The sequence below is a fragment of the Sitodiplosis mosellana genome, unplaced genomic scaffold (genome assembly GCF_009176505.1).
Source record: "Sitodiplosis mosellana isolate CC-2019 unplaced genomic scaffold, AAFC_SMos_1.0 Smas_scaffold_6226, whole genome shotgun sequence".
In the NCBI taxonomy this organism is placed as follows: domain Eukaryota; kingdom Metazoa; phylum Arthropoda; class Insecta; order Diptera; family Cecidomyiidae; genus Sitodiplosis; species Sitodiplosis mosellana.
The window spans coordinates 18184751-18210001 of record NW_022601467.1 but is presented as its reverse complement, the minus strand read 5'-3'; the positions used below and the strand labels follow the sequence as shown (position 1 = coordinate 18210001).

Genomic DNA, 25251 nt, shown 5'->3' with positions numbered 1-25251 from the left:
TATTAGAATGAACAAAAACGCGATTATCTGGAATCAAACGAACCAAATAACATTAACCGTCTATGGATGCTTTTTGAATCTCATATGGATCTATATTTATAAATCTAAATTCCAAATAGTAATTGCAGAATAATTAATAAGAGATTCGAATATTTGGTTTTACTCTTTTCCCAATGCCCTACACAAAACGAAATTTATTTACATAAAAAAACAACTTTTTTTTTGATTTTCTAACGCTTTTTAGCCAGTAATATCCAATTGGTTGTATTTTAAGACAATGTTTTTTCTTTCCTTTTCTTTTTAAATAGATATACTTTTGTTGAATCATTTTAATCAACTGGTTTAACATAATTTTCATACGTTTTCAACAGACATTTTCCCTATCAAGCTGCCTATTCTGGACACATATTTCAAACATATACTAACTTTCTTTCGTCGTATTACCGATGCGATAGCTCCAACAAAGGGAAGATATCGTTTCCGGATTGGATTTGGTGTCCCTTAAAAGGTGCTGGTTTCCTCTTGTAAAAAACATTCATTCCAAAAGTGTCGTTCATATTCGATATGATGACTGTGAAAGTGGATTCTTGAAACAGGTCAAAAGGTGTTTGGCCTACAAAAAATTGTTCAAAATTAACTCATCACTGACACATCATTTCAGAAAGTGACCGTTCAAATGACAATCGGTGAAATTTTCATTCGAGCAACAATGCCAACCAATTTCTCGTTCTTTTTCTTCTTCAGTTTCCACGTGTCTAATAAAACCACGGTAATCTAATTAAAAAGTTCTATCGTGAACGTTTTTTTTTTGGTTGCTAACAGTGAACAGGAAAGGAGTTGGAGTTGTTATATTCTAGTCTCGCCACAAAATGGGCGAGATCTTTGTATGAATTGAACAAAAAACGTTTTACTTTTTTTGATTTGTTTATGTCAATAGTATAAAGTGCTGAAATGCATTTTATTCATTCTAGGGGGGGTATTAACCCTCAACTGCATGAATTTTTCCTAGGACTGGGAGTACTGGTATTTGGTTGATTTTTGGCCATAGATAACGAAAAAAATATTCATAATCCTAGATTTCCCATGGTTTAGTCAGGAAATGCGATAGAAATAAGTCAGAGAACAATGAAATCCATTGTTTAAAAGTGTCAAAAATATGTCTAATTTGGAAACCGAATAATTTATTTTGTCAAATTTTCGTTTTCGTGCACATTTTTGTTTATAACTCACCAATCGTACGACATAGACAAATGACGCCAAAGACAAAAATAAAGAAAAAACATTGACAAATAAAAATTCCCCTTGAAGCAATGTCATCCGCCGTACGATTCACATTATACAGGTGTTTAAATGATGCCCGCCAAAAGGCGGGCTTATGCAGTTGAGGGTTAATAACTGTTTTGTTTTTTGCTTTGTCAAATGTGAATTTTTTTTTGTCTTCCAACATACAACTATGATGCGTTCCATCGATATTTTCTATGCAGTACTAATTTAGTTGTGCGTTTTTATTTGCACCACAATCTATTACCTGGGCCCATACATACATTAGGCAAAATTATTCGCTCTCAGAGCCAATTAATCAGGATTTCAAATCGCCTCCTCCATCGAGATGGCATTAGTCATATAAATTTGTTGCATCCGATTAGGCTAATTTTTTTTTGTATTTTGTTTTGGTTTTTGGGGCCAATGCAATATGTATATCAAACACAGTTTATTGAGCAATTAGGTCATGTATACGTGTTTTTTTTACTTCAAATTCTTGAGCCTGATTTCGTTCTGTCTTACTTATTCGCTGGATACTTCGATGACACTTTCATTTTTTTTTCATTTCAGATATTATTCATTGGTCTGATTCTTGTTCGAGTCATCGCATCGTATGTATGGATGTATCTCAGTTTATGGTAGATCCGTTACTTTATAACTAAGAGTTTAACTGTTAAGTTTATCTATTTCCCTATGATTTATTTTCAGTACAAACTTCTACACGCAGCGCGGGTGACCTTCAACTCTAAATATCTGCCACCAGTTGGTCAATAGCTACCCTTCTGAGGGAGACAGAAAAAAAATCAAAACGATCTATTAAATCTATTTTCAATGGGATTGTTTTTTTGCGTTTTTGATGAGCGAAAAAAAACCTTGGCTAACATTGAACCAACGAAAAAAAAAAAAACAAATTTCTTAGAATTGGCGATTTGTTACCTTCAATTCGATCATTGGTACTATGTGTGAAATGTGTGGTGTGAGAATTTCACTCGTGCTTATCTTCAAGTTGTACAAATCAAAATGTTACAATCATCAACATCACATCAATCGTTTGGAATGACGTTGAATATTGTTAGGCTCAAAATACTATTCAATCTTATCGATTTGGGTTTTCCTTTTCTGCTTCATTTTTATCAGAAGAAAGAGAGATTTGTCTATTAGACAGCAAATCGAATTCTTCGATTCATTGTCATTTTATCAAAGTGATTTCCTCCTGTGTAAATATGGTGCTCATCCAAGTGGTTTTTTTTCATTAACAATTAGTAGTGATTTTGTATTACACATACAGAAATACTAAAAATACATCTCGAAAAAGAAACGGAAAATTTGATAAATTTCTGTATCATCATCATTTGGTGGTATTTTTTTACTACTTGCCTGCCATTCAGACAGCTAAGGTTCTTTTACGTTTAAAATAGCCTGCAAATATGCGTGCGTATGTGTCTGGTCTATTGTTTTTTTTTCTTGGGTTTTTTTCTTTGCTTTTAAATGGTTTTTTTTTGTTAAAAAAACACATAGTGCTTGCTACAAATACTTACGTTGAAAAATCAAATACACGTCATTTCTTCCTCTCTCTGTGTGTGTTGTCGTACGATTGAGATGTGTATCTCATCCGTTCCAATTTTATAAATTAAAATTTGTTTTTGTTCTTCTCTTCCTTGTTCGCATGGTTCACTTTCGGTTATTTCCTTGCATAATTCTGTGGTGTGTGCGTTTATACATAGTATCAACATTATCAATGACAAACTGTTATTGTTTTTTGCATGCTCGATTCCACACACAAGAAAAATGGTGTATGAAAATGTGATCAGTTCCTATATTTGTGCTATTATTTCAAATTGTCAATTGTTTGATAAGCATTTTTAATTGTATTTTTTTCCCTGCTACTTTTTGAGAAGAAAAAAAAACGTAAAATTTCGAGAAAAAATAAATGAATAAAAAACAGAAAAAAAAATCAAAAATTGTTTTCTAAATGGGATCATTTAATACGTTGACTTTTTTTCCTTTCCGGTATTTTTCTTTCTTGTTAGTACCATTAAATTGAATGAATATAATTTCATTGAATACGTCTTGATTACTTTTTTTTTCTTCGTTTATGTTAATACTAAGATAATAGTAGGTAATTAATTAAATTCATTAATTTATCATTGAAACAGTCATATTTCTTGGAGTTCGCTTTTTCTTATTCATTTCGAATTTGATTGACCATTCAAATAACTTTTTCATTGAAATTTCTTCGATTCCATTTATTTAGCTTTTCATAATATTTCCTCTCTATTTGCAGTAAGTTTAGTTTCGCACTTTGGACAAATGAATGGAACAAATCACACAATATTAAAGTTAATAAATACTAACAATCGATAATGATACAAAATAATAATAATAATGATATTGTAACTAAATGAAGAAGATGAAAAATAACTCATCTATACAAAAATACAAATTCAAGAGGCAAAAGGGTCATTTTTGAATAGTTGAGCCAATCAGCGCTTGAACATGAAAGGGGTTGGCTCTACAGTAGAGTGCTCTCGTATTCTCAGGACGATGTGGTTATCGTTTTATTATTGGTGTTGTTATGCGATAGACGACCTTCCATCGCAGGACTGGACTGTGATGAGCTCTCTTCGGAGCTCACGGACGCTATGATAATTGGCTGATGCGTTGGACTTTGTGACGGTGTTGAATTCGTACTCTTACTTTTACGACCGAACCAGTTTCCAATACGTTTACGACCCAACGAATTCGATTGATAATCGAAACTCATTTGGCCTTGTTCTTTGCCCAATTTACGTGATTTCTTTGGAAGTGTATCGGATTTTTTGAATTTCCCATGCTTTAGCGATGTGTTCGAATTGCGTTTTTCATTTGTGGCTACAACGTTCAAATTCTCCACATCAATACCACGTTCGCTGATATGCAACGAAGCCGAATTATCATCGGGACTACTGCCCATCGGACTGTCACTGCACACGTAATCATTGTTTGTCGGTTGGAATTCACGATCAAACATTTCATCATCGATGCCAGCTATTTCCGATACAAACAAACTTTGGCCGCAAAATTGCCGTTCGGCCGACAAAATATTCAAAAACCGCAGCTTACTGCTGCTGCTACGAAAACAAAAGTCCAACCACTTTTTTCGCGTTTCACAGAAAATGCGCAACGCATTTTTCAATGTCAGTCCAAACATTCGACCGTCCGGTAGATTAAGAATACGGCAACTATCTAAGAATATTCGGCCCTTATAAATATAATTGGTGCGTTTGAGTAAATCCTTTTTGCAATAAATCAATTGGCGATCGAATAAAAACAGCGTATATGTGTTATTCCAAATGTTTGGCGTCATGCGAATTGCATCAATTTGCAAAAATAGACGGGTGCTGTGAACACTGATTGGTGGACCTTCATAACTGTCGAAGCGAGCCTGGATGCGCGACAAATACTCGCTATGCCGTTTACCTGCGAAGCGAAGGAAAGAAGAAAAAAAAACACACACACGTTCAATATACATGAGAAATAAAATTCCATCATTGCAATGATGAAGCGGAAAAAAATGGAGTAGGAAAAATGAAGGTGTCGAATGGTTTTGTATATAAGGTGTAAATGAATTACCTTCGTTAACCATTTCCGTGACACGTTTCATGCATGCCAATGCCTGTTCGAATGATTCTTTCGAATCGAGCGAATCGATGTCCACATGATGATGACGATTATCGTCATCCTCATGCAGCCGTATCAGATCCTGTTTCGACAGCGAATGTTTGACTAGTTCACTCAAGTGTAATGGATAGCGGCAAATGCGTTGAATTGGCGCCAGCAAATGTGCAGATAATGGCAATTCCGGTAAGTTTTGTTGAGTACGACAACTGAAACGAAACGCAACAAAAAGAAAAAAATCGAATGAGTATCATCGAGCAAAAGCAATCAAAGCGGAAAAAAAATAATCATCGAATGCACACACACACAAATTTATTTAAATTGGTGATACACATCGAGAACAACGCACTTCAACTGTACACATACCTTTCGAGCAGAGCCATAGCATCCGAGTTCCCTGTATATGTTTCTAATTCCATCAGTGCACGTGGATATGAATTACAATAGGTTGAATAAACCATAAAATCCGATTGCTGCTCGAGAAAATGAGAAAATCATTTGTTATTTTGCCATATTTGAACGTTTGTACGGTGACTTTTTGTTCTCTCACATTTTGTTGTTTGTTCGCAACACACAAAAATAAAAACAAAGCCAAATAAAACGGCGAAAAAAAACTGCATTGGAATCACTTGCAAGTGAACAGCAGTAGAAGCAATAGCAGTTAGCAGCTTTAAAACTTTTTAAATGGACGCTTAATATAATTGCAATGCCGATTTTATTTCAACAATTTTCAAGTGAAATTACGTTCAACTGCATTCAATAAATTGCATATAAGAGTGAGAGCGAAACAAAGAGCAAAACACCGCAAGACGATGAAAAAAAAACAAATAAACTTACAAATTCCAAAAATGTCTCAGCGATTTTATTGTGCTCGATGCCGTAACGTAATCCATCGAGGAACTTTTGCTGGAAGCGAAAAATCTTCTCGATATTGGAAAATATGAGAATCAAACTTTCGGTTGGAAAAACGCTTGGATGTTGTCGGAGCTCTTTAAGATATCTGCAACGAGAGAAAGAGAGAGAGAAAGAGAGAGAGAGAGAGAGAGAGAGAGAGAGCACGAACGTATTTTGATTGTTATAAATGTGTTTCTTGTTTATTGCAATATTCAACATTTCAAACGTCGTCGCCGCCGCCGTCGTCGTCTTCGATCACGATGACGACAATGTCAAGCAAATATTGAGTACATTGCAAGGAATTCTATTTAAAACAACAACAAAGCATTTTAGAATCATAACATTTACCCGATACACAGCGATGACAAAAGTTTCACATAGTTTTCCTCGGTTTCGAGCAGTTCACGAGTGACATTCTCCTTCATTGCTTCGTTGGACATTTGGCTGGGTTGCATCGAGTCGGTTGTTTCGTGTTGTTTTGATAAAACTGGAGAAATTGGTTGCTGAACGTATTCGATATCACAGTTATTAAGATCTGTTGTTAGTTGCATGCTCGGCTGTTGTGCGTTTGCATTTTTGTTGGGCCGTGGAAATGGTTCGATAACCTACGATGTGCGTAATTGATATAATTGAAAAGAAAATTATGCATTAGTTGAAAAAGCAAAGGAAGAAATAATGACCGAATTATATGCGTGCAAGATTTCTATGAATTGTGCGGTCGACGGTTAAACACGAATGAATGAATCCACCCTTACGGATGAGAGTACTTACTTTGACAAAATCTCTTGGAAACCATCCCTGGCGCGGTTCATTTTGTGGACCACAAAGGATTGCATCCATTTTGACTCGTCCCCACCACCAAGGACCAGATTCAATGCGAAGTACTTCGACAAGAGCACCTCGTTCTAGGCTTAACTCTTCTGCACCAACCGCTTTAAATGTGTACAGCACTTCAGCGTAAACCGTTTGATGTGCCATACCATTCTCGACTGGTTCGCTGTCAGTGTCACTATCATCGGCATCTGTTTTTGCACAAAGTTCCAATGAGAATTACCCATTTTAGTTTTTTTTCTTCTTCCAAATGTAATGCATCAATGCATTCGATAAATATACCATATAAACTCAAACGAAAGTGCCGCTTCATTTTTCTTTCTTTAATTTTTTTTTCTTTTTTTTTGCAACAATTAGATACGCTTTGATGCGCCACATGTGCATGTGAAAATGTTTCATTTTGCAAATGAAAAAAAAAAAACAAGATAGCAAAATGAGTAAAAGTTTGATAGGAAGCGATGCATGCGAGAAAAACTCGAACGAAAACGAACAGAAAAAAAAAATTGTGACAAATGGTATACACCAACTAAAACATTACTTACATGGTGCGATTTGGTTGAGTCCGTATGGTTGGCTGAGCGAACGACCAGGAATCGGTGTTAAATATAGTTTGTCGGAACCTTCGTTACGCTTCAAAACTCGTGCTTTTGCGGAGGATGCCATCGAATTGGATGCAACTTTGGCTGAATTGGCACGTCGAACACGTACATTAAACGATGGTGATGCGTTCAAACCGTCGGTCACATCGTTCGAAATCACATTTTCATCATTTTCCAATTCCACTTGTATACCGGAATCGCCACTGTTGCATTTATCACGACGATGATGTTTGGTCTTGCGTCGCTCTTTGCTCGTTCGCCAAATCAATGGGCCGAACCGATATTTGATTATGTCGGCACTGTCAAACGATGGATTTGTCATGTTCACCATTGGATGCGCGTTACTACTATTGATCGATGCAACTGATGAATTGTTTGATACGTGATTCGAACCAACACCGTTTATCGGTGCTACGGCCACCGTTCCGTTGGTCGAACTGATCGATGATGATTTGCCTTTTAAATTTGAAAATGTCTTTCGGAATTTCTGTAGAACACTGGTCGTTGTATTTATGCTTTGCGGTGGATGCGTTTCAACCGTTTGTACAGCTTCTTCGCGTCGCGGTTTCTTTGGACATTTAACCGTATCCAGCGGATTCTCACACAATGATGGACTTGAAACGGCTCTCATTTGATTGGTCTGCAACAAAATTAAACGAGAAGAAAAAAAAACATACACAAAAATTAGTATTAGTCATACAACAAAGAACAATTAGTCTCACATTTTTTGGATAGAAATACTACAGCAATAATAGCAATGGTTGTTAAGGAATCAAAAATCGATGAGTAACTAAAAGATGATGTCGTTTAATAGGCAGAAAAAAAAACCTTCGACCAATAAAAGATGAAATGAACGAAACAGAAGACTGAGCAAATCGATGATAACGATAATTCCTCAAATCGATACAACAACAATTCGCGCGTAATAAAACTGTTGAACATTTATCAAGTGATTTATCAAGTACTGGATTGACAGCCTATTAACGAAAATTCCTTGGAGATTTTTTTATTATTATTATTAACAATAATCGAATGCGATGTGTCTCTTCGATAATCATTCGAGCGTTCGCGCTCACACACAATAAACACACATGATAACCTTTATGAACACAGTGTATTGCCGTGATATAATTTTGAATATTATCTACCTGTACAACGTACTTTCCCTTCATAGCTCGATCAACCCCAGGTAAGTGAGAGATAGAGCGACACAGCGACACCAACGAAAAAAAAAAATCACCCAAAATACGATTGTTTTTCTCTTCTCGGCCAAATAATGAAATTCGAACAGAAAAGCCACAATGTTTTTTTTTCACGTTATTTCACCTCTTTGTGCGGCTGCTCACTTTGCCACAACAATTTGGTTTGCTCTCCCCCGTCGATATAACAAAAAAAACGGCACAAATTCCTTTCAGGCCACAGCAAGAGTGCTGACGCTCTCTCTTATGCTATGTATGCTATTATTACCGTGCTTTTTTCTCTCACTCTCTTTCTGTATTATCAATCAACTTGCAACGGTGCAAAGAACTTCTGGTATATTGTTATTTTTCGCGTAAGTCTTTTTATTGAACACATCGCGTGTAATGATTGCAAATCAAGCAAACACACCGTTTAATAATCAAATAAGGTATTCAATTTTTGTTCAGCAAAAACGATATATGTGTGCTTGTGCATGTGCACGCTTTAAATTTTGTGCGCGCTTTTCTTCTCTTTCTCTCTCTATTCACTTTGTAATACAATATATATAAATTTTCTTTATTTGTTATAAATTCGTACTAGAATGTGCACAACCAGCGAAAAAGAAAAACAAATTAATTACGACCACGGGGAAACGCACTTTTTGAATTTGATTTATTGAACGTGAATAAAACCAAAACACACAAAAATTACACGAACGAAAACAAAAGAAAAAAAAAACCCAACCCAAACGTAGAAGAAGAAAAAATTAACGAAGGTAAATGTGAATGCGATGCGATGTGATTTTACGAAAAATGCCGCAAAAATCGTTTTTTCCCGTTCACTTGATACTGTACTGTACTGTACTGTACTGAGTATTTAGCGGTGGCAATGGCATGCAGTTTGCTACTGTGTTGATATCTTTATTATTTTTTGAGTCGGCTTATTTACTTCCCAGCCCAAAAACGAAAAGAGGTCTGACTGCGTGATGTGTGTTGACTGTTGATAAAACTGAACACCATTCAATAAACCAAAACGAACGAACGTACAGCGAGCTATGCGCGCTTAACATTGTATACTAAAAAGCCGATTTGATATTAAATACAAATCAAAATCATATTCGCTTGGTAATTTGTATTTTCTTGACGTCTTCCTCTTCTTCTTCTTCTTACAATGAAGCGTTTGCAATGTGGTGCGCGCACTCTTTCTTTTCCCTCCTGGCATTAGTACGTTTATTTTACGAAGAAATATAAAAAAAAACCATGAGCTGGCATTGAATTGCGAATTGCTCAATGTATAAACAATGAATTGTCTTACGTTGGCCCGTTCAATTATATTACATACAAGCATACACCACCACCACCACCACCGACATTGTTGAGTGTGCCGCATACCGACATTTTCTGTTATCATCGGCAATTTTGCTAAGAGTCGATATGGATTCCATTTCTTTTTGTCGCGTTTGTTTTTACTGTCATTTATGGTTTCGGGGAAAATTTTGCTGGCTCATTGAATTTTTCGCCCACAATCGATCGAGTTAGATATTCGATCGAAATATTTTAACTCATTTAAATGTCGAGCAACATAGATAGACAATATTAACAATGAAGGTGTGCAACAAAGACAGGAAATATCTCAACAAGAGATTTACGGATTGCTTGACAATCAGCTATTTAGTTATCAATCGAAGTATTGAAAAAAAAAGCACGATTCACTACGATAAGATACGCTCCTATTGGAATTGACACCCTGAAAGCAATGTCAACAAAATAATAGACACGTCGTTGGGAGGGCGAGAGTACAGAGAGAGATTCAAAAGAAAACAAATAAATAAATAACCAATACGTTTTGGGAGCGCAGAGTGCGGTTTCTCATAAAAACTGAAATCGAACGTGATTCCAATTTAGATATGGCAAAAGTGTGAATGTAATAAAGTTTCATTTGCACTAAGGTCAAACAGGTCCGAAAAATAGCGCGCAAAGAACAAGTTAAAGGCACACAATTCTCCGGTAACATTCCTTCAAATGTAAACAAACGTAAGATTCCATCATTTGGTCTCTTTTACTCTAACTCACTTTTCGTATGATGATATCTATTGATTTTTTCAGATGAGTATTGGACAAAGTTCTGTCCTAATAAAATCAATACCCGGCAAACAAAAACAGTGGAAAAATTTTTAAGCTCACACTCTTTATCCCCCGTTTAGACCGAAACTGGTTTCATTTCAATCCTTATCTCGCATTCTTTGCTCGTGTGATTACCCAAGCTCATGTGGAGTGATTCCATCACAAGTGTATTCTGTGTATGTGGAGTGCCATGGGTGGTCGATGGTCGTCCCTTCTTGTAATTTATACTCTCTCTCTCTCTCTCTCTCCCTCATCTTTCCCTCTTTGGCACTCACTCCTATTTGCTGGTATTCTCTCGCATACCCGATCACAAATTAATCAATATGTGTTTTGGTGCCACAATAATAATAAAGGAGAAGGCACAAGACGAAGCGCAAAAGGTCCAAATCGGTTGATATTTGTTTAGAAATAAGGAATCTTCCTTTGCCACTCCCTCACATCAATTAAACCGAACTTTGACTGCGTGATTGAAATTCCATTTCATTCATTCATCTTCAAGTGCTTTGAATCATCGACATTTTATCGGTTTTTCAATCGGACAAGGCGTCAGCGGCCTCTCTATTTTACAAAAAAAAACAAGAAATCAAGAAAAATATTCAAAATTTGGGAAATCATTTTCAATGTTGTAGACATTGAATCACATTTCAAATGGAATGGATTTTTTTATTGATTTCTCACCAGGATTAAATGGCTACATATAACATGTAAAATACAATGTCGATTTTGTTTCATTCTATTTCAAACTCTATGTTCAATCGTCTTCATTCTATTTCGGCCATTTTTGTAAATAAACATTTGGATGCGTGAGCCTATTCAATGTTCATACATCTAAGTATGTATATTAAGCTATAAAACCATAGGTTATCTGATGCTTGGAGTAATCATTTACTATGAGCCGGCATTAATTAACACAAAATACTCATTATTGTTGATTATTGCCTGCGTTTAGCAGCGGCAACATCTGAACAAAATGGTTCTTTTCAATAGGGGCTTCTAATTAAAATCTCAATTAAAATATTGTATCGTTTTTCAACCATTTTCCCATATCACTTAGCGTTGCTACTCAAGCTACACACATTTTTCCTGTTGTTTCGATTCAATATTTACAATGTCGAATGAATCATACGAATTGATTGCATTTTCATGATAAAACAATAGTAAGACCTATGGCGTTAACAGATTAGTAAACAAAAGCTACTTTTGCATTCGTTTTTCTTTCGAATTTTATGACCATTCGATTTCTATTTCACAAATTTTGTGTTTGCGACATAATATAGCAACGCGCTGACATAACACATTGCCGATGATGATGATATTTTACATGAAAAGCACTCGATGATATTAACCGAAATGTATCAGAGGAAGTGTTGACGAAATGAAGGATTGAGATAGCTGAACAATGTTCAATGTTTACAATTATGGTTCAACTTCTTTATGACACATCATTACAAGAGAATGACTTCCCGTCTACTCCCTTTCGCTTTCTTTATCTGTATCACTATGTGAGAGCGTGTGTTTTGACAATGTCAAAGTTTTATTACAGTTTATCCGTATCTATAGTATTCCATCCAGCAGTGATGACGATGATGATAAAGATGACGAATCGTCAAAATATTCTCAGCAGCGGAAACACACAAATTAATTAAAATTGTGCGCATTTGTGTCTCAAGAATGAAATTAAAAGCATATATAAAGAGGGAGGGAGGGTGTGAAAGATAAAATGAAGTAAATCCAAGCAATTGAAAAATACTTTCGAGCCAACCGACCAGAGAGCTGAATGAACCATGGTGCCCGTTTGTTTGTCGATTTGAATCATTTTCATTTTTATTCACTGTTCTCCATTCAACTTTTCCATTTTACTGGCAAGAAGTGTTTACAAAATAACAAAGTATCAACAATGAACACTTGAGACTTGCTTTCAATTAAAAGCAAATGGGTAAATGGTTTGGTCGTAGATTCGTCTCGCTGAGCATAAAAATGGGAATACAGATCTTTTACAGCAACAACCGAACATAAAATATTGTTCCCTAAAAACGTTACATGAATTTCTATCCAACGCGAGTGAAACATGAGCTAATACTGTTTCTAATGCAACTCATGTTACACTCGCGTTAGATGGAAATTCATGTAACGTTTTTAGGGAACAATATTTTATGTTCGGTTGTTGCTGTAACAAATCTGTATTCCCATTTTTATGCTCAGCGACACATTTGTTACGTGTTTTTTTTCTGCTTTTGTTGTTCTCGTCGATTTTTTTATTCTCAAAAATAGATGAAAATGTTAGAGTCTTAACGCTCTGTCATCACTTTAACGCAATGCAACACAAGCACCCACAAAAGACACGCAGTGGATATATCAGTGAAAATGTCTTCATTTCTTAGTTTAGATCTACAAGGATAAAATGTTATTATAAGCATGTCAAGAGGCATTTCTGTTGTTTGTTCCGTTATTGCTGGACGGATAGCAGCATCAAAAACGTATAAACTAAAACACCCAAAACAATTGCCAGAGACGAGAAGTAGATAAAGAGAGAGAGAGAGAGCAATGTACGAACAATGCCAAGCTCAGCTCATAGACATTTAATAAATGTTGCTAGCGTAATTGATTTGAAAAGACGATGGCAGGAAGAGAAAAATGAACGTCAAATTGAGAGTAGAATGAGGGGATCCGAATAAACATCCAACTACAATACCAAAAAAAAAAACTAAATAATTCTATAAATGGGATGTCATTTGCGATTGTTCCATACGCTTAGCATTTTGTTTAGGACTGATGATGATGATGATGATGGTGAAACAGGCGATGATATTTGTTTTCAGTTTTCAAAAATTGTCAATGCAAGAGATAAGGTACACATTACACACATATTGTTGCGTGTTCACAGCTCATATATGCATTGCTCTTCTCACATACGCTAGATTTCTCTAGGGTAGCATTTAAATGCAGCGACGATCATTGCTTAATGCCATTGAACTTTGGAGTTCCGAAAAAAAAACAAACGAAGAAGGAAAAGTAATGTGTACATCAACTAAACACACATTCAATCGAAATGCAGTCGTTCCACTGCGTTCACATCTTTAAATGTTATGTTATTGCGATAGAGAGTTGCTCCTGCTGCTTCAAGTCAATGCCGCATAAAGAATACACAACCGTAAAAATGATGATGCATTTATGCTTCCACTGCACATACTCACACACCACTCTCGAATGTTATAAAGAGCAACAAAATTAAAAAGAAACGAAAATTGGAGAAAACGAGCGATGAATGCTCTTCCAGGAATTTATCATCACAATGTGTATTTTTGGCTACATAAATGGATATAATTATAGCTTGCCAGTTTTAAAAACTCCAACTGTAAATTAAAAAAAAATGGGAAAAAGAAATACACCATGAGAATATTTGTTGAGCAGGACGAGATACGAGAAAACACCGAAAAAACTGCATCCATTATTTATGTTTTAGTATCAATGTATTCACTTGGAAACAGAGAGAAACCAACCAACTACAATAGAAGAATCGTTTAGTAAATGGAAAAATGTTTTATTTTTATTGTTGGTTCATTTTGTGAAGAAGATGGTAAAATCATCATGATTGATATATTTTGGTAGTAACCATGGTTTTTAGTCGTCTTTCGTTTTCGTTGTATGGGGGCATGTTTGTAAAGAAATAATAGCCAAAATATGAAGAAAAGAAAGAAGTCATTGGTTTTTGTGTAAGACTTCGAAAAAAATCAATTTTCGATAATTTAACTAAAAGCAGCTCTTTTGTATGGTGAATTAATTCCGTAGAAGAAGTCAAATGGTATCTATTGAAATAAAGACATGAGGTACTCAACAATTGATGTGATAAACATGGCATGTTGAGTGATGAGCGATCAAGATGTTTTTATAATATATGTGAATAGACCGTATCTGGTATTTTTTTTGCTTTGCTTTGCTTTGCTTTGCTCTCGTACAAACGCCACTACAGAAGGTCAATTGATTCGGTCTCTCTGCCATTGTCTATGTAAATTCACATTTTCGCGCATTCTTCCTTCGAATTTAGTTTTTTTTTATTATTAACACCGAAACAAAATAGCAATAACACTTCGCCACACAATGTTTTATACTAGTTTTTATATATTGTATAACTGATTACAAAGAATTGAGATCAATAACGTACATTCGGTCGTTGGCAGTTAAGTGTCGAATGGTGTCATAATAGCATATAGTAACTGCTATTTCGAAATAAAAATTCGCTATAAATATAACGTGGTTGCGACCAAAATTACCAACAACATATCATTGTGCCAAAGGTAAATCGATGATTTTGTTTCCGAGCACCTTATCAGACCAAATAGAAATCGAATAGATTGTTATCGTGTAATGGACCCCAACGAAAAAAAAAATGACAATCTATACGTTAATGTAAAATCGACATCTACTACCATTTATTACTTGATCCAGATTCAATATTATCACAAAAAATACTTACCAAATGCGGGTGAATCACGCGACTCTCATTGTTTCTGGTACAACTGTAAAGAAACATTGAAAAAAAAGAGAAAAAAAAACAAAATCATTAGAATTTATTTGAAATCTTTAAATAATGAGGCTAAAGATAATGTAGAAAGCATGATGTGTGCATGATTGGACATGCCTAACAGCCTTTCACTAAATATCAATCGCAAAAATCATTATTACTTTGCTAACAATAATCTTGGTTGCCCTCGTATCGCACATCACATAAATCACAATGTGCTACTCAATTGAATGCCGAGATTGTGTCATCGGATAAAATTTCAAAATATTGATAGAATATACGGTACATATGCTATATAGACCATATTCCCATTCAGACGCTCACACAAAACGACAAATTTCTCAAGGTTGTTGGAATTATTTGCATTTCGCGCCCGCGTCCGCTCACGCTATTGATGAATGGTGAAGTACCATCGGATAAGGACACATATGATTACGTAAATTGCGGAGTGAATTCCATTAATGCCCATTTCGTTAGGCGTTTTATCCGATGACGTTTTATCACCACTCTATTACATAGAATGTCAATCGAATAATTGACACATATCACGAGTAGATGTTTGTTCAAAGAGAAAAGCTAATCGAAGTGTTTTTTTTCTTTTTATTTTCCTCTATGTGAGAGGCAACGCGCAATGCGACCGCATCTCTATATACACACAGACACAATTCCGAAACCCGTTGTTAATATGCAGGCCTTTTCTTGAGAATATGAACGACTTTGATGTGAACAAGAGTTTGAGCTGAAGCGGCACAATTGAGTACCACAGATTCTGTTAGATTTATCGCTTGGATGAAAAGGAATTGCCACTCAAAAGACGATGAGAATGAAAAGAAGAAGAAGAAGAAGAAAAGAAGTCCCATCTGCTTTGACATGCAAACGCAGCACATGCGTTTCCCTTTTTTCCTTTGACGTAATTCAATACTTTTCTCGTTCCATTTTTATTTGTTTAGAATTTTTTTTCTTCTTCTTTTTATTTGATTTTCTTTTAGAAATCGGATGCTTAATCGTTTTCTATAGCTGTTGCTACTGTTATCACCGTTCTCACACTGCTACTATGTGCGTGTCGGCCGATCAAGCGTTGGCTCGTTTCCATCACTGAATGTTTATCAGCTGCACGAATGTTTAAATATCGATTTGTGTAATTCGATGAACGGCCCACATATCCGTCAGTTGAAAAGAAAAAGGAAAAAACACACCAACTTCTTCAAGAAGTAAATCGACAAATCCAAGGAAAGGTCCAATTTGTTTGATCAAATATGAATAAATTCGATTTCGAAATGTATGATGTTGTTCGTAGATGTATTGGAACGTTAAATATTGACCATGTGCAATGAAACTCAGGTCAAGCGGAATCACTTCTCCCGGTCAATCAAAGGAAATATTAAATCTAAAAGTTGAGTTGACTCCATATACACAGACGTGCACATACTGTTTTAATTTTTTCAAAATGCAGAGAGTAAAAAAATAAGCAAATACGTTGAAGTGGCCATATCCATTCATGGCATGTTGTCGTCGAGATAGAGAGCGATTGATGGTTGTCAATGTGAAACAACCCCCCATACTTCCGTTGGTAAATATTGGCATTGCTTTTTATTCAGCATGAATAACGTGGAAAAATAAGCAACGTGTTTGAAAACAACGAGATTTAATGACACGAATAACAAAGAACGAAGCCAAACGTTATCTGCCGCAATCCAAACACATCACGTGAATTCACAATATCTCTCGCTCACTGTTGGCGTCGCCGTCGCCGTCTTTCTCTTGTTTTTCTCGCCCCTGTTTTTGAAATTAAAGACGACTTGCGGCTTGAGAGTTCACGCGCAATCTGCTAGATCCTAAAACAGTGTGTATGCAGCTGATCAAGGGAATTTATGTCGGTTGCCACACATGGTTGCATGCCGATTCATGGAAACCGAATGCTTTATTTTTGGTTTGGTAATATTTATTAAACAACAAACACAGAAGAGATACCGATTACAGTGCGCTAGCACACATATAATTCACATCATAACGTCTGCTAGACTTCCAGCAAACATGCACTAAGTAAATATGCATTTGTTAAGTTACACATCGTTCAATGACACCCGTCCATTCAAACGGGGGCTTCAATGCGGACTGTATGTGTGTACGCGACGACGACGGCGGTGGCGGTAACTAGCTTCGTCTCATCGCAATCAAAAGAAAGTGTATGCAATACTTTACACAGTGGAGAAGAGCATGGTTTTCACACACATGATGAAAATGATGATGATACGTGTTTTCACGCTTTCATCAAACTTCCGCCAGTTGATGCAAAATCAAATGTCGGAACACATGCATCGCATCCCAGCTCGTTCACTCCCAAATGCATTGTGTATGGCACTTGGTGAATCAAAACAAAATATTTATGGTGCAGACTTGGAGGCATCTTCTTAATAAGCGGCTTATGTAAGCATTTTCAACGCATGTTCATTCATTTTGTAGAATATTTAACGTTGGCGGCGACACTGGATGGGTGTACGATTTTTTTTTTCTGTTCCTCTCTCTCTCTCTCTCCCTCTCTTTTCTTCTTCTTCTTCGATTTCACTTATGAAATGATTGAAACTTCAAAACAATCACTTACACTGCGTTGACAATCAAGGCCGATTACATCATTTAATCACAAACATTGGCAATGAATTCACGCTTCCCAAGCAATTGTCTACGCATAACGTTGAATTACACACATTTCCATGTGTAATGGAATTTCGGAGTCAGTCACACACACACTTCAACTTGATATCAACATATTTTCGTTTTCATTTTTCACGTTTACAAACTGGAAGGAAAATATTTTCTAAGCAAAACTCTTAACATGTTTTTTTTTCGCTCTCTACCTAAGTACCACGTAATTTATGAGATAAATTCATATGGTTGACGTTCTAATCTCAATGAAACATCAACAAAAAGAACAAACACTACGAAGAGTACATCAGCCATTTGGATCTTGAGACTTATGACAATCCACTTGAATTTCTACACTTCTGTTCATTGCTCATTGTTATCAAACATGAATGCTAGACAGATTGTAGATACTTTTCCATGCACGCACGCACACACACATAACAGAAAAGAGACATGTTTAGTATGTCTAACTTAATTCAGTCGCACATATCATTAACTCCTTCCAATTACCCTTTTGTCCTATCTCTGCATAGCGCAAAAATTTTCTGGTTTTGTTTTGAATCCTCTTGTCACAGTGGTAATTCAATTTCTTTTATAAATCTTCAGACTTAATCATTGCGTTGTTTATCCGATAATCTCAATAGATATCGCCATATCACATGTAAATGATAGAAAGTATGCAACAAAAAATCGATTTATGTTCCGTTTACCATCATCCCTTTTTTTTGTTCATACGATTCACTAAGAAAATCTAGTTACGCCAATAAAATTGAGGTCAGAAATAGAAAAAAAAGAGTCGTTATCGAATCGTGAAAATGCACACACTCCAATCCTCTAATAAAATATTAATGCAAATTAAGCGCATGAAATGCAGATGTTGTTAAAAAAAAACAAATGAGCACACGAAAAAAATAACCTAATCAAAAGTCGATTGAAACAATTCCCATCGCCATTTTTTCTTCTTGCATTCATATCGACTCGAAATCGTTGTTTGTTAATCGCGAATGCGTTTTAAACGAGCAACGAATAGAAGGGGAAAAAAACTTACGTTACTTTCACGCCAAACAAAGAAATATAGAGCAATCAATGGTGTGTGTTTGCATGTGTGCGCACTCGTTCGTACTCCGTGTCAACAATGTTCGTTCGGCACATCGTTTGGTTTTATAACGCATCGAAGAATGGATGTATAATGGATTTTATTCGGAATTCACAAACGAAATTTGCATATGGAACGAATGGGCCGCCATATGTTGTTGTTCAATATGTAACGCCACTCGTAAACATTTATTTTCAAACGGGTGCGTATTGTGTGTAGTTCACATGCATGTTTGCAACGGCAACCTATCAAAACCAACTTTTTTTCGCGCTATCGCTATTTTTTTTTGCTTTCTTCGTTTTGTTTAGCTTCGACTCGCTCTCTCATCACTCGATGAGAATGCATTCTTCCGCAGTGATCGTCGGTGTACGATTGCGAATTGAGTAGTAGTGCACAGAAAAAAGACGAGAAAAATTGGCGAAAAATGATTTGCACTAGTTGACTGCAATGAAGCGTGATTTTACGTCGATTGGCTACCTCATCGCAGTCAATAATCATTCACTTTTGTAATGACGACATAAACGATAGTGAATGCACTGAATTGATAACACACAAATGAATTTCGTGCTGAGATTCATTTGCTCTTACTCGATATAATATACTACTATACTGCTATATGGCCGTCAATCATAACAAATTCAAGGCAATCACGTCTGAAGTGTGTGTGTGTGTGTGTGTGCCATATCAAAGGTAGCCCAGTGACAAAGTCAAACCAGCTAGAATAAATATCCCCCATGAAAATCCAATTTAGCTTCTCTATCCTGGGTTCATTTTCTTCTTCAATTTTTTTTTTATTCGAAGTCTGTCTCCCATTGAATGCACATACATTGATTAAACCTGTTACATTCACCTCACTTATCGGGAGAGAGAGAGAGAGAGAGAGAGAGAGAAAGGGAAAAGAATGATAGCTGAATAGAAAAAAAGAAATGTGCACATACACAGACCGAAGAATTTCCTATCGTCGCCTTTTTCGTTTAATTTTTTTTTGCGCTTTATTTTCAGCATTGCTTTTTCTTCGTTCACACCTTGGAAAGATGAAATTTGTAATCATAATCGCAAAAGAGGGAAAAAAATGGAAACGCTTGCGCGCTCACAAGCCAATTGCCATTTTCTTCTTTGATTTTTCTTAGAACTCCATATGCGATGTAATTGAATGCGTGTGAGCGAACGAAGTGAGTGTACATTGTGCATGCAACGCAGGTGTATATTCTATAAAACATACGTATCTAAGAAGCAATACAATGCGAATGTAGTTCTCTGATTCGCTCTACCGCGACGATGGCAATGGCATTCATTGAAGTGGAAATCATGCAGAGACAATGCACACGCTGTCTACTGTTCAATTCTGAAGTGTTTTTTTCTTACTTTGTTCGTCTAATTCAGCAAAAAGGAAAGAAATGCAACACCCGTTAAGTAATTTTAATGAGAATCATGAGTTTGACCCTCTTGTACAAGCGAAACAAGAAAAAATTAAGCAGAAGAAAGATGTAGAACAAAAAACTTGCACAAATAACAACAAACCCAGTGGCAACACGTGGACACAGGTCATTTGGATGCATCATTAGAAGTAAATGGTATTCATGAGATTCTCATGATGGGAATTTGCGATTTGATACCGTTAGATTTATATGTATCAAATGTATATTTTCGTAATTAAATAGAAAATGAGCGTGTGTGTGTGTGTGTGTGTGTGTGTGTGTGGATGCATTAGTGTGTGGGTCGAACATCCTCGTCTAATATCATTGATTTTATATGTAAAATAACAAAAAGAAACGACAAAAGTGACCTCTCGTAGCGGCACAGTTGAAACTAACGAAACAAACACAATTGAACATGTCATTTTCATGTTCAGTGTTGGTTCTGTTGTTTACCGTATAGCCGGAGAGAGATGTCGACAGCTTAGTGGCGTTGAATGACATTCAACACCCATGGGGTCGAAAACGAAAACCTACCGTCTACGCTTAGTCTCATTAGTGATTGAATTAATGAAGTGCTGAAATATACCGTGCATTTCCATTAATTCAAATGGATGGCTGCTGGCCGTCCCGGCGACAAAAAGATTTGGAAAACGATTACTAATGGGTTTTACCGAAAGAGCGAGAGAGAGAGAACACCGAAGGATGAAACCATTTCCTTAAAATATTCTCTATCTCCACTTCGAAAGTAGTCTTAAATTCCGCGCTTAATTCAATACACAGCGCAATCATTTTCAAGACACTACTATAACCTGTAAGTTGGCTGCTTGTAATCTGATTTGGCTGGTTTGTGTGTGTGCTGTTGTCGTTGATTCACATTGACGACTGAAATTTAAATCTTTCCTTCGCTCCATTTTTTCCCACTACATCTCGTTACAAAGTAAAAAAAGAAATGAAACAAAATAGAACTTTTCACTCATACTCTGGTTACCGACTGAAGAAATTTCTTTCTCCATATTCGTGTGTTATCCTCGTTATCCTTTTCTTCGTACATAATTGATAGCAGATAAATTGAATTTGAATGCATTTGATAGCAAGTGGCAGTCTAGACAATTTTCCTTTCTGCTACTTTTAACTAATATTCCATGGCTGGAATTAAATGCGATTCATCCCAAGTATTTCCATCCATGATATCTCATCCGTAAATAAGAGCGATGCGATTAAACGAAAATCAAGCATTCTCACAAAAATCATCTTCTCTTGTATTTCTGTTTTGAATTGATGTACCTTCAACAAAGACACTTTTTTATGTTCACTAATTTCTCTCTTTCCCTCTCGCCCTCGAGACAGATATAGCGTATCGATTGAATGCCATTTGGGTGCGCGAACGAATTGTGTTTTTTTTCTTCTTCAATTTTTCAAGAGTAATCTATATTTCAATAAAATGAAAGTGCTGAGCATTCTAAAAATGAATATGGAAAAACGCTACGTGACGTATGGAACATGTAAAATGTTCAAAATTCGGTTTTCGATAAATTTCGGCAATTCCCTTCAAAATTCGTGCAATAAAGTGAAACTTCGACATTGAAAGCCTTTTCTCCAGGATTTTGCGAATGCGGATCAATACCGAGATGAAGATGGAAATCTTTTTCCCTCGTTCATCATTTGGCCAATAATACCACTCACTCAACTCACTCAATATTGAATATTCACAGATAGCAGAGAGACGAGTTGCATATTTTTCGATAAACAGTTGGTAATATTTTTAGAAACAAATCGAAAAGTAGTGTTATTTACCGTGAATGGGGATCAAAGCGAAAGGAAGTAGGAAAATAAGCGAGATTCCGTAGAAGAAAAAAAGACGAGGGGTAGAAGTGAAAGACGAAAAAATGTCAAAAGGAATGGAAACATTTTAAGTTCTCCGAATGGTAATTGAATTTGATGGAATGCCGATATTTTTTTTGTGTGTGTATGTGTATATATATGGAAATGCCTTTGGTAAATACACTATACAATTGCTCTTTGGCTCGTTCTCTCCCCCTCTCTCGCTCGTCGGTGGAATCACATTCCATGGGATAAAGGCGGAGCGGGCAAACGAGCGAGTGAACGAGCAAAGTATGATTGGTACTAGACTAAGGCGATTAAAATGTCAGATGTGAATATAACGGTGATGCACAGCCACAGGCATAGGTACATACACACATTAGTGTATTACCAGTGCTTGTGTTAATCCGTCAGCAGCATATCCACCATCAACTTACAATAAAAATCCATTTTAAACGACATGCACGAATACGATTGACAGATAGGCATTAGTACAATATAGCGGGGAGGCAGAAAAAGAGAAAAACACACACACAAACATACACCTTCAAGTAGACACTACGAATGGCTGTCATTTGGATCGAATTCCATGCCTTGTAAATTATGATATTTCGTATGCGTTGAAAGGAGTTTGATTCAATGTTCAATATTATGTTTAAAAAAAAATTCGAGTCTTCAGCTGGCTCATCGCTTCGTTGCATTTTTAAAGCCCTTCTTAACATGCATATTCATCAATTGTACACAAGTTGTTAAACGTAAATCACATCCAGTTTTTCATCCAACCCCATACATATGCAGCATTGGCAAAAGAACTGAAGAAAAAAACCTACTGAAATGCGACTAGAACAAAACATTGCAACAAATGATTGGGAATGGTTGAGGCAGCGGTATGGCGGCACAAAAGACGAACATAAGTTTCCAATTATAATTTACTTTGTGTGTTGAGAAAGAAAGGAAAAAAAATTGTGCGGATTAGACAGAAAATAAGCATGTAACTATAACTTAATCCCCGATACACTTGAAATACCCATTTATTGCTCACATATGCATATACTGTATGCCTAACGTGCTGCGGATCATATTTCCGAAGGGTTTAGATTTCCGTTTCATTATTTATTTATTTTTCATTCGACGACGATAACGACGAGTTTGTAAGTGATTTTTTGTCGTCTTACTTTTTTTTTTTTAGTTCTGTCATATTTGTGTTGGCTTAACTTTAAAACCCATGAAAAATTTCGGAGTGCAATACTTGTGAACAATCATGCACGCCAATTACTTGGGCTCGTTATTCAGTCGCAGCATTGGTTTTTCAACGAATTCGTATTAATTTCGCGGTTGGATTTATATTTCTCGTTTTCTCATCTTTATTTTTATTTCGTTCGGTTTTTCTTTCATTTCCATTTCAAATGCGATGACAATATATTTATTATGGAATTATATGGTTTTATGAGGCTAGGATTTCCCATCGTCATCATATTCCCATGAAAAGTTGTAGCGCGTGCGGTCGTGCATTGCCTCAATAGTGCTGTGTGAAATAAGTTGGCGATTTTCTTCTCACCGTGCCTTTTTTTCTCAATTTGCACATGGCAAACGAGATAGAGAAAACGAAAGAAAGACTAAGAGGGAGAGAAAATGAAACTGGAACAGAAGTTCCACATTCGATGAACTGTTTTTGCCACATTGCTATGGACACTGATGCGGGAAATAAGCTATTTGATGATTGTGCATTTGTTTAATTAGTTTGTGAACTGCATTTCATAAAAGACCCGAAGGAGAGAGAGAGTATTATTGTCGATGAAAATGGGAAATCAAAATGATACAAAATCAATAATGACAACCGAATTTTCGGGCTATATTTAGTGTAACTGAGGGACTATCTTATTGAGACAGACAACACGTCCATTGTGTTATGATTTCCAAATGGATAGAAAAAAAACGTACATACACAATCTATGAATGTGTCACATCGTATGAAAAGTTGTCACTTTTCGTAGATTTTATCATCTATCCTGAAGCTTTAGCTCATAATTTCATTTCAGATAAGTTCATGGAATTGTGTGAGTGTGTGCGTCTCAAGCATAGTGGCTGTGATTGGAGCTTATAGGAAGAATTTGATACATTTGACACATGCATTAATTAAAAATGACAAGAATAAAATGGAATCGTTCACAATACACAGCCAACAGTGTCAATATTCCGGAATATTGAAGAGTTCAAAGTTTCCATCAGTCTTTCGATACATGCGCATATCCATAAAATGGAAAATAATTGCTATCGATACTATGAAAAGGCTCAACCACATTATAATACAGTTAGCAATTTCATTTTATGGCCTTCACAAACTATACGCATATAGTATACACAACACTTCGCAAACTGCTTACTATTCCTTGTAACATTGTCTTAACGATAATATGATTATACTTTGTCGCACTTAATTCATTTGGCATCGCCCGAAGATGGTTTTATTTTCTTGTTTGAATTAATAGTTTGGGTGTTTGTTTAAGTAGACAATGGGAAATGCTTGCTAGCAGGCCCAATTTATTATCAGAGGATATTGAATGTGCCCTGACAATGGGAATCGAAGGCGAATTTTCCGAGTGTCTTCTCTAAATCGACAATGGTCAAATTCCGGAGTATATACTTACGTATATCGAATGACCGAAGATATAAAGTTGTCGATAGGCAGTTATATTTGAATTAAAAACACATGTGCTTTTCGAAACTGTGTGTGACTTTGAACATCGATTTTGATTGTATGTCGGTTCACAAACATCGGCTAAATGCCTTCGCCTTTGTAAACATGCAATGTTATTACCCGACTAAATAAATAGCTGCCATTCTGCAAAATTTATGTGATCAATTGATTATTATTATTATTGTTTTTCTCTCTCTCTCGCTCTCTATCGATGTTGCCGTATGTTATGTATGTGTGCCATATTTGAAATGGGCGATCACACCATGTTACTCATTTAATGTCTTTTCAATTAGATGAATGCAAATTGCATGAGTTTGTGCGAGCATGTGAAAACGGCATTCAAATTTAATTTTAACCTAACGAAATGAAAACAATTAGCAAAAGGCTGTCATTTCACAGACCTATAAAATGTATATTTGATAATGACATAGATGCATATGACATGGAAACATAGAATTGCAGAGAGAGAGAGAGAGAGAGAGAGAGAGAGAGAGAGAGAGAGAGAGA

At 35.9% G+C, this 25251-nt stretch overlaps 1 protein-coding gene across 3 annotated transcripts in view; it reads right to left on the bottom strand.

Annotated features, from left to right (window-relative positions):
- Positions 1-3224: 3224 nt before the first annotated feature.
- LOC129579318 (uncharacterized) overlaps positions 3225-25251 on the bottom strand; it is a 93617-nt gene continuing 71590 nt past the window's right edge. For all 3 annotated transcript variants that reach the window (XM_055469302.1, XM_055469303.1, XM_055469301.1), the window contains 8 exons: positions 15021-15063; positions 7188-7884; positions 6586-6836; positions 6163-6419; positions 5758-5920; positions 5287-5393; positions 4876-5129; positions 3225-4722 (listed from right to left, as the gene is read on the bottom strand). In XM_055469302.1, coding sequence (XP_055325277.1) covers positions 3800-4722; positions 4876-5129; positions 5287-5393; positions 5758-5920; positions 6163-6419; positions 6586-6836; positions 7188-7884; positions 15021-15063 — 2695 coding nt within the window. In that variant the 3' untranslated portion in view covers positions 3225-3799. The remainder of the gene's footprint in view (positions 4723-4875; positions 5130-5286; positions 5394-5757; positions 5921-6162; positions 6420-6585; positions 6837-7187; positions 7885-15020; positions 15064-25251) is intronic.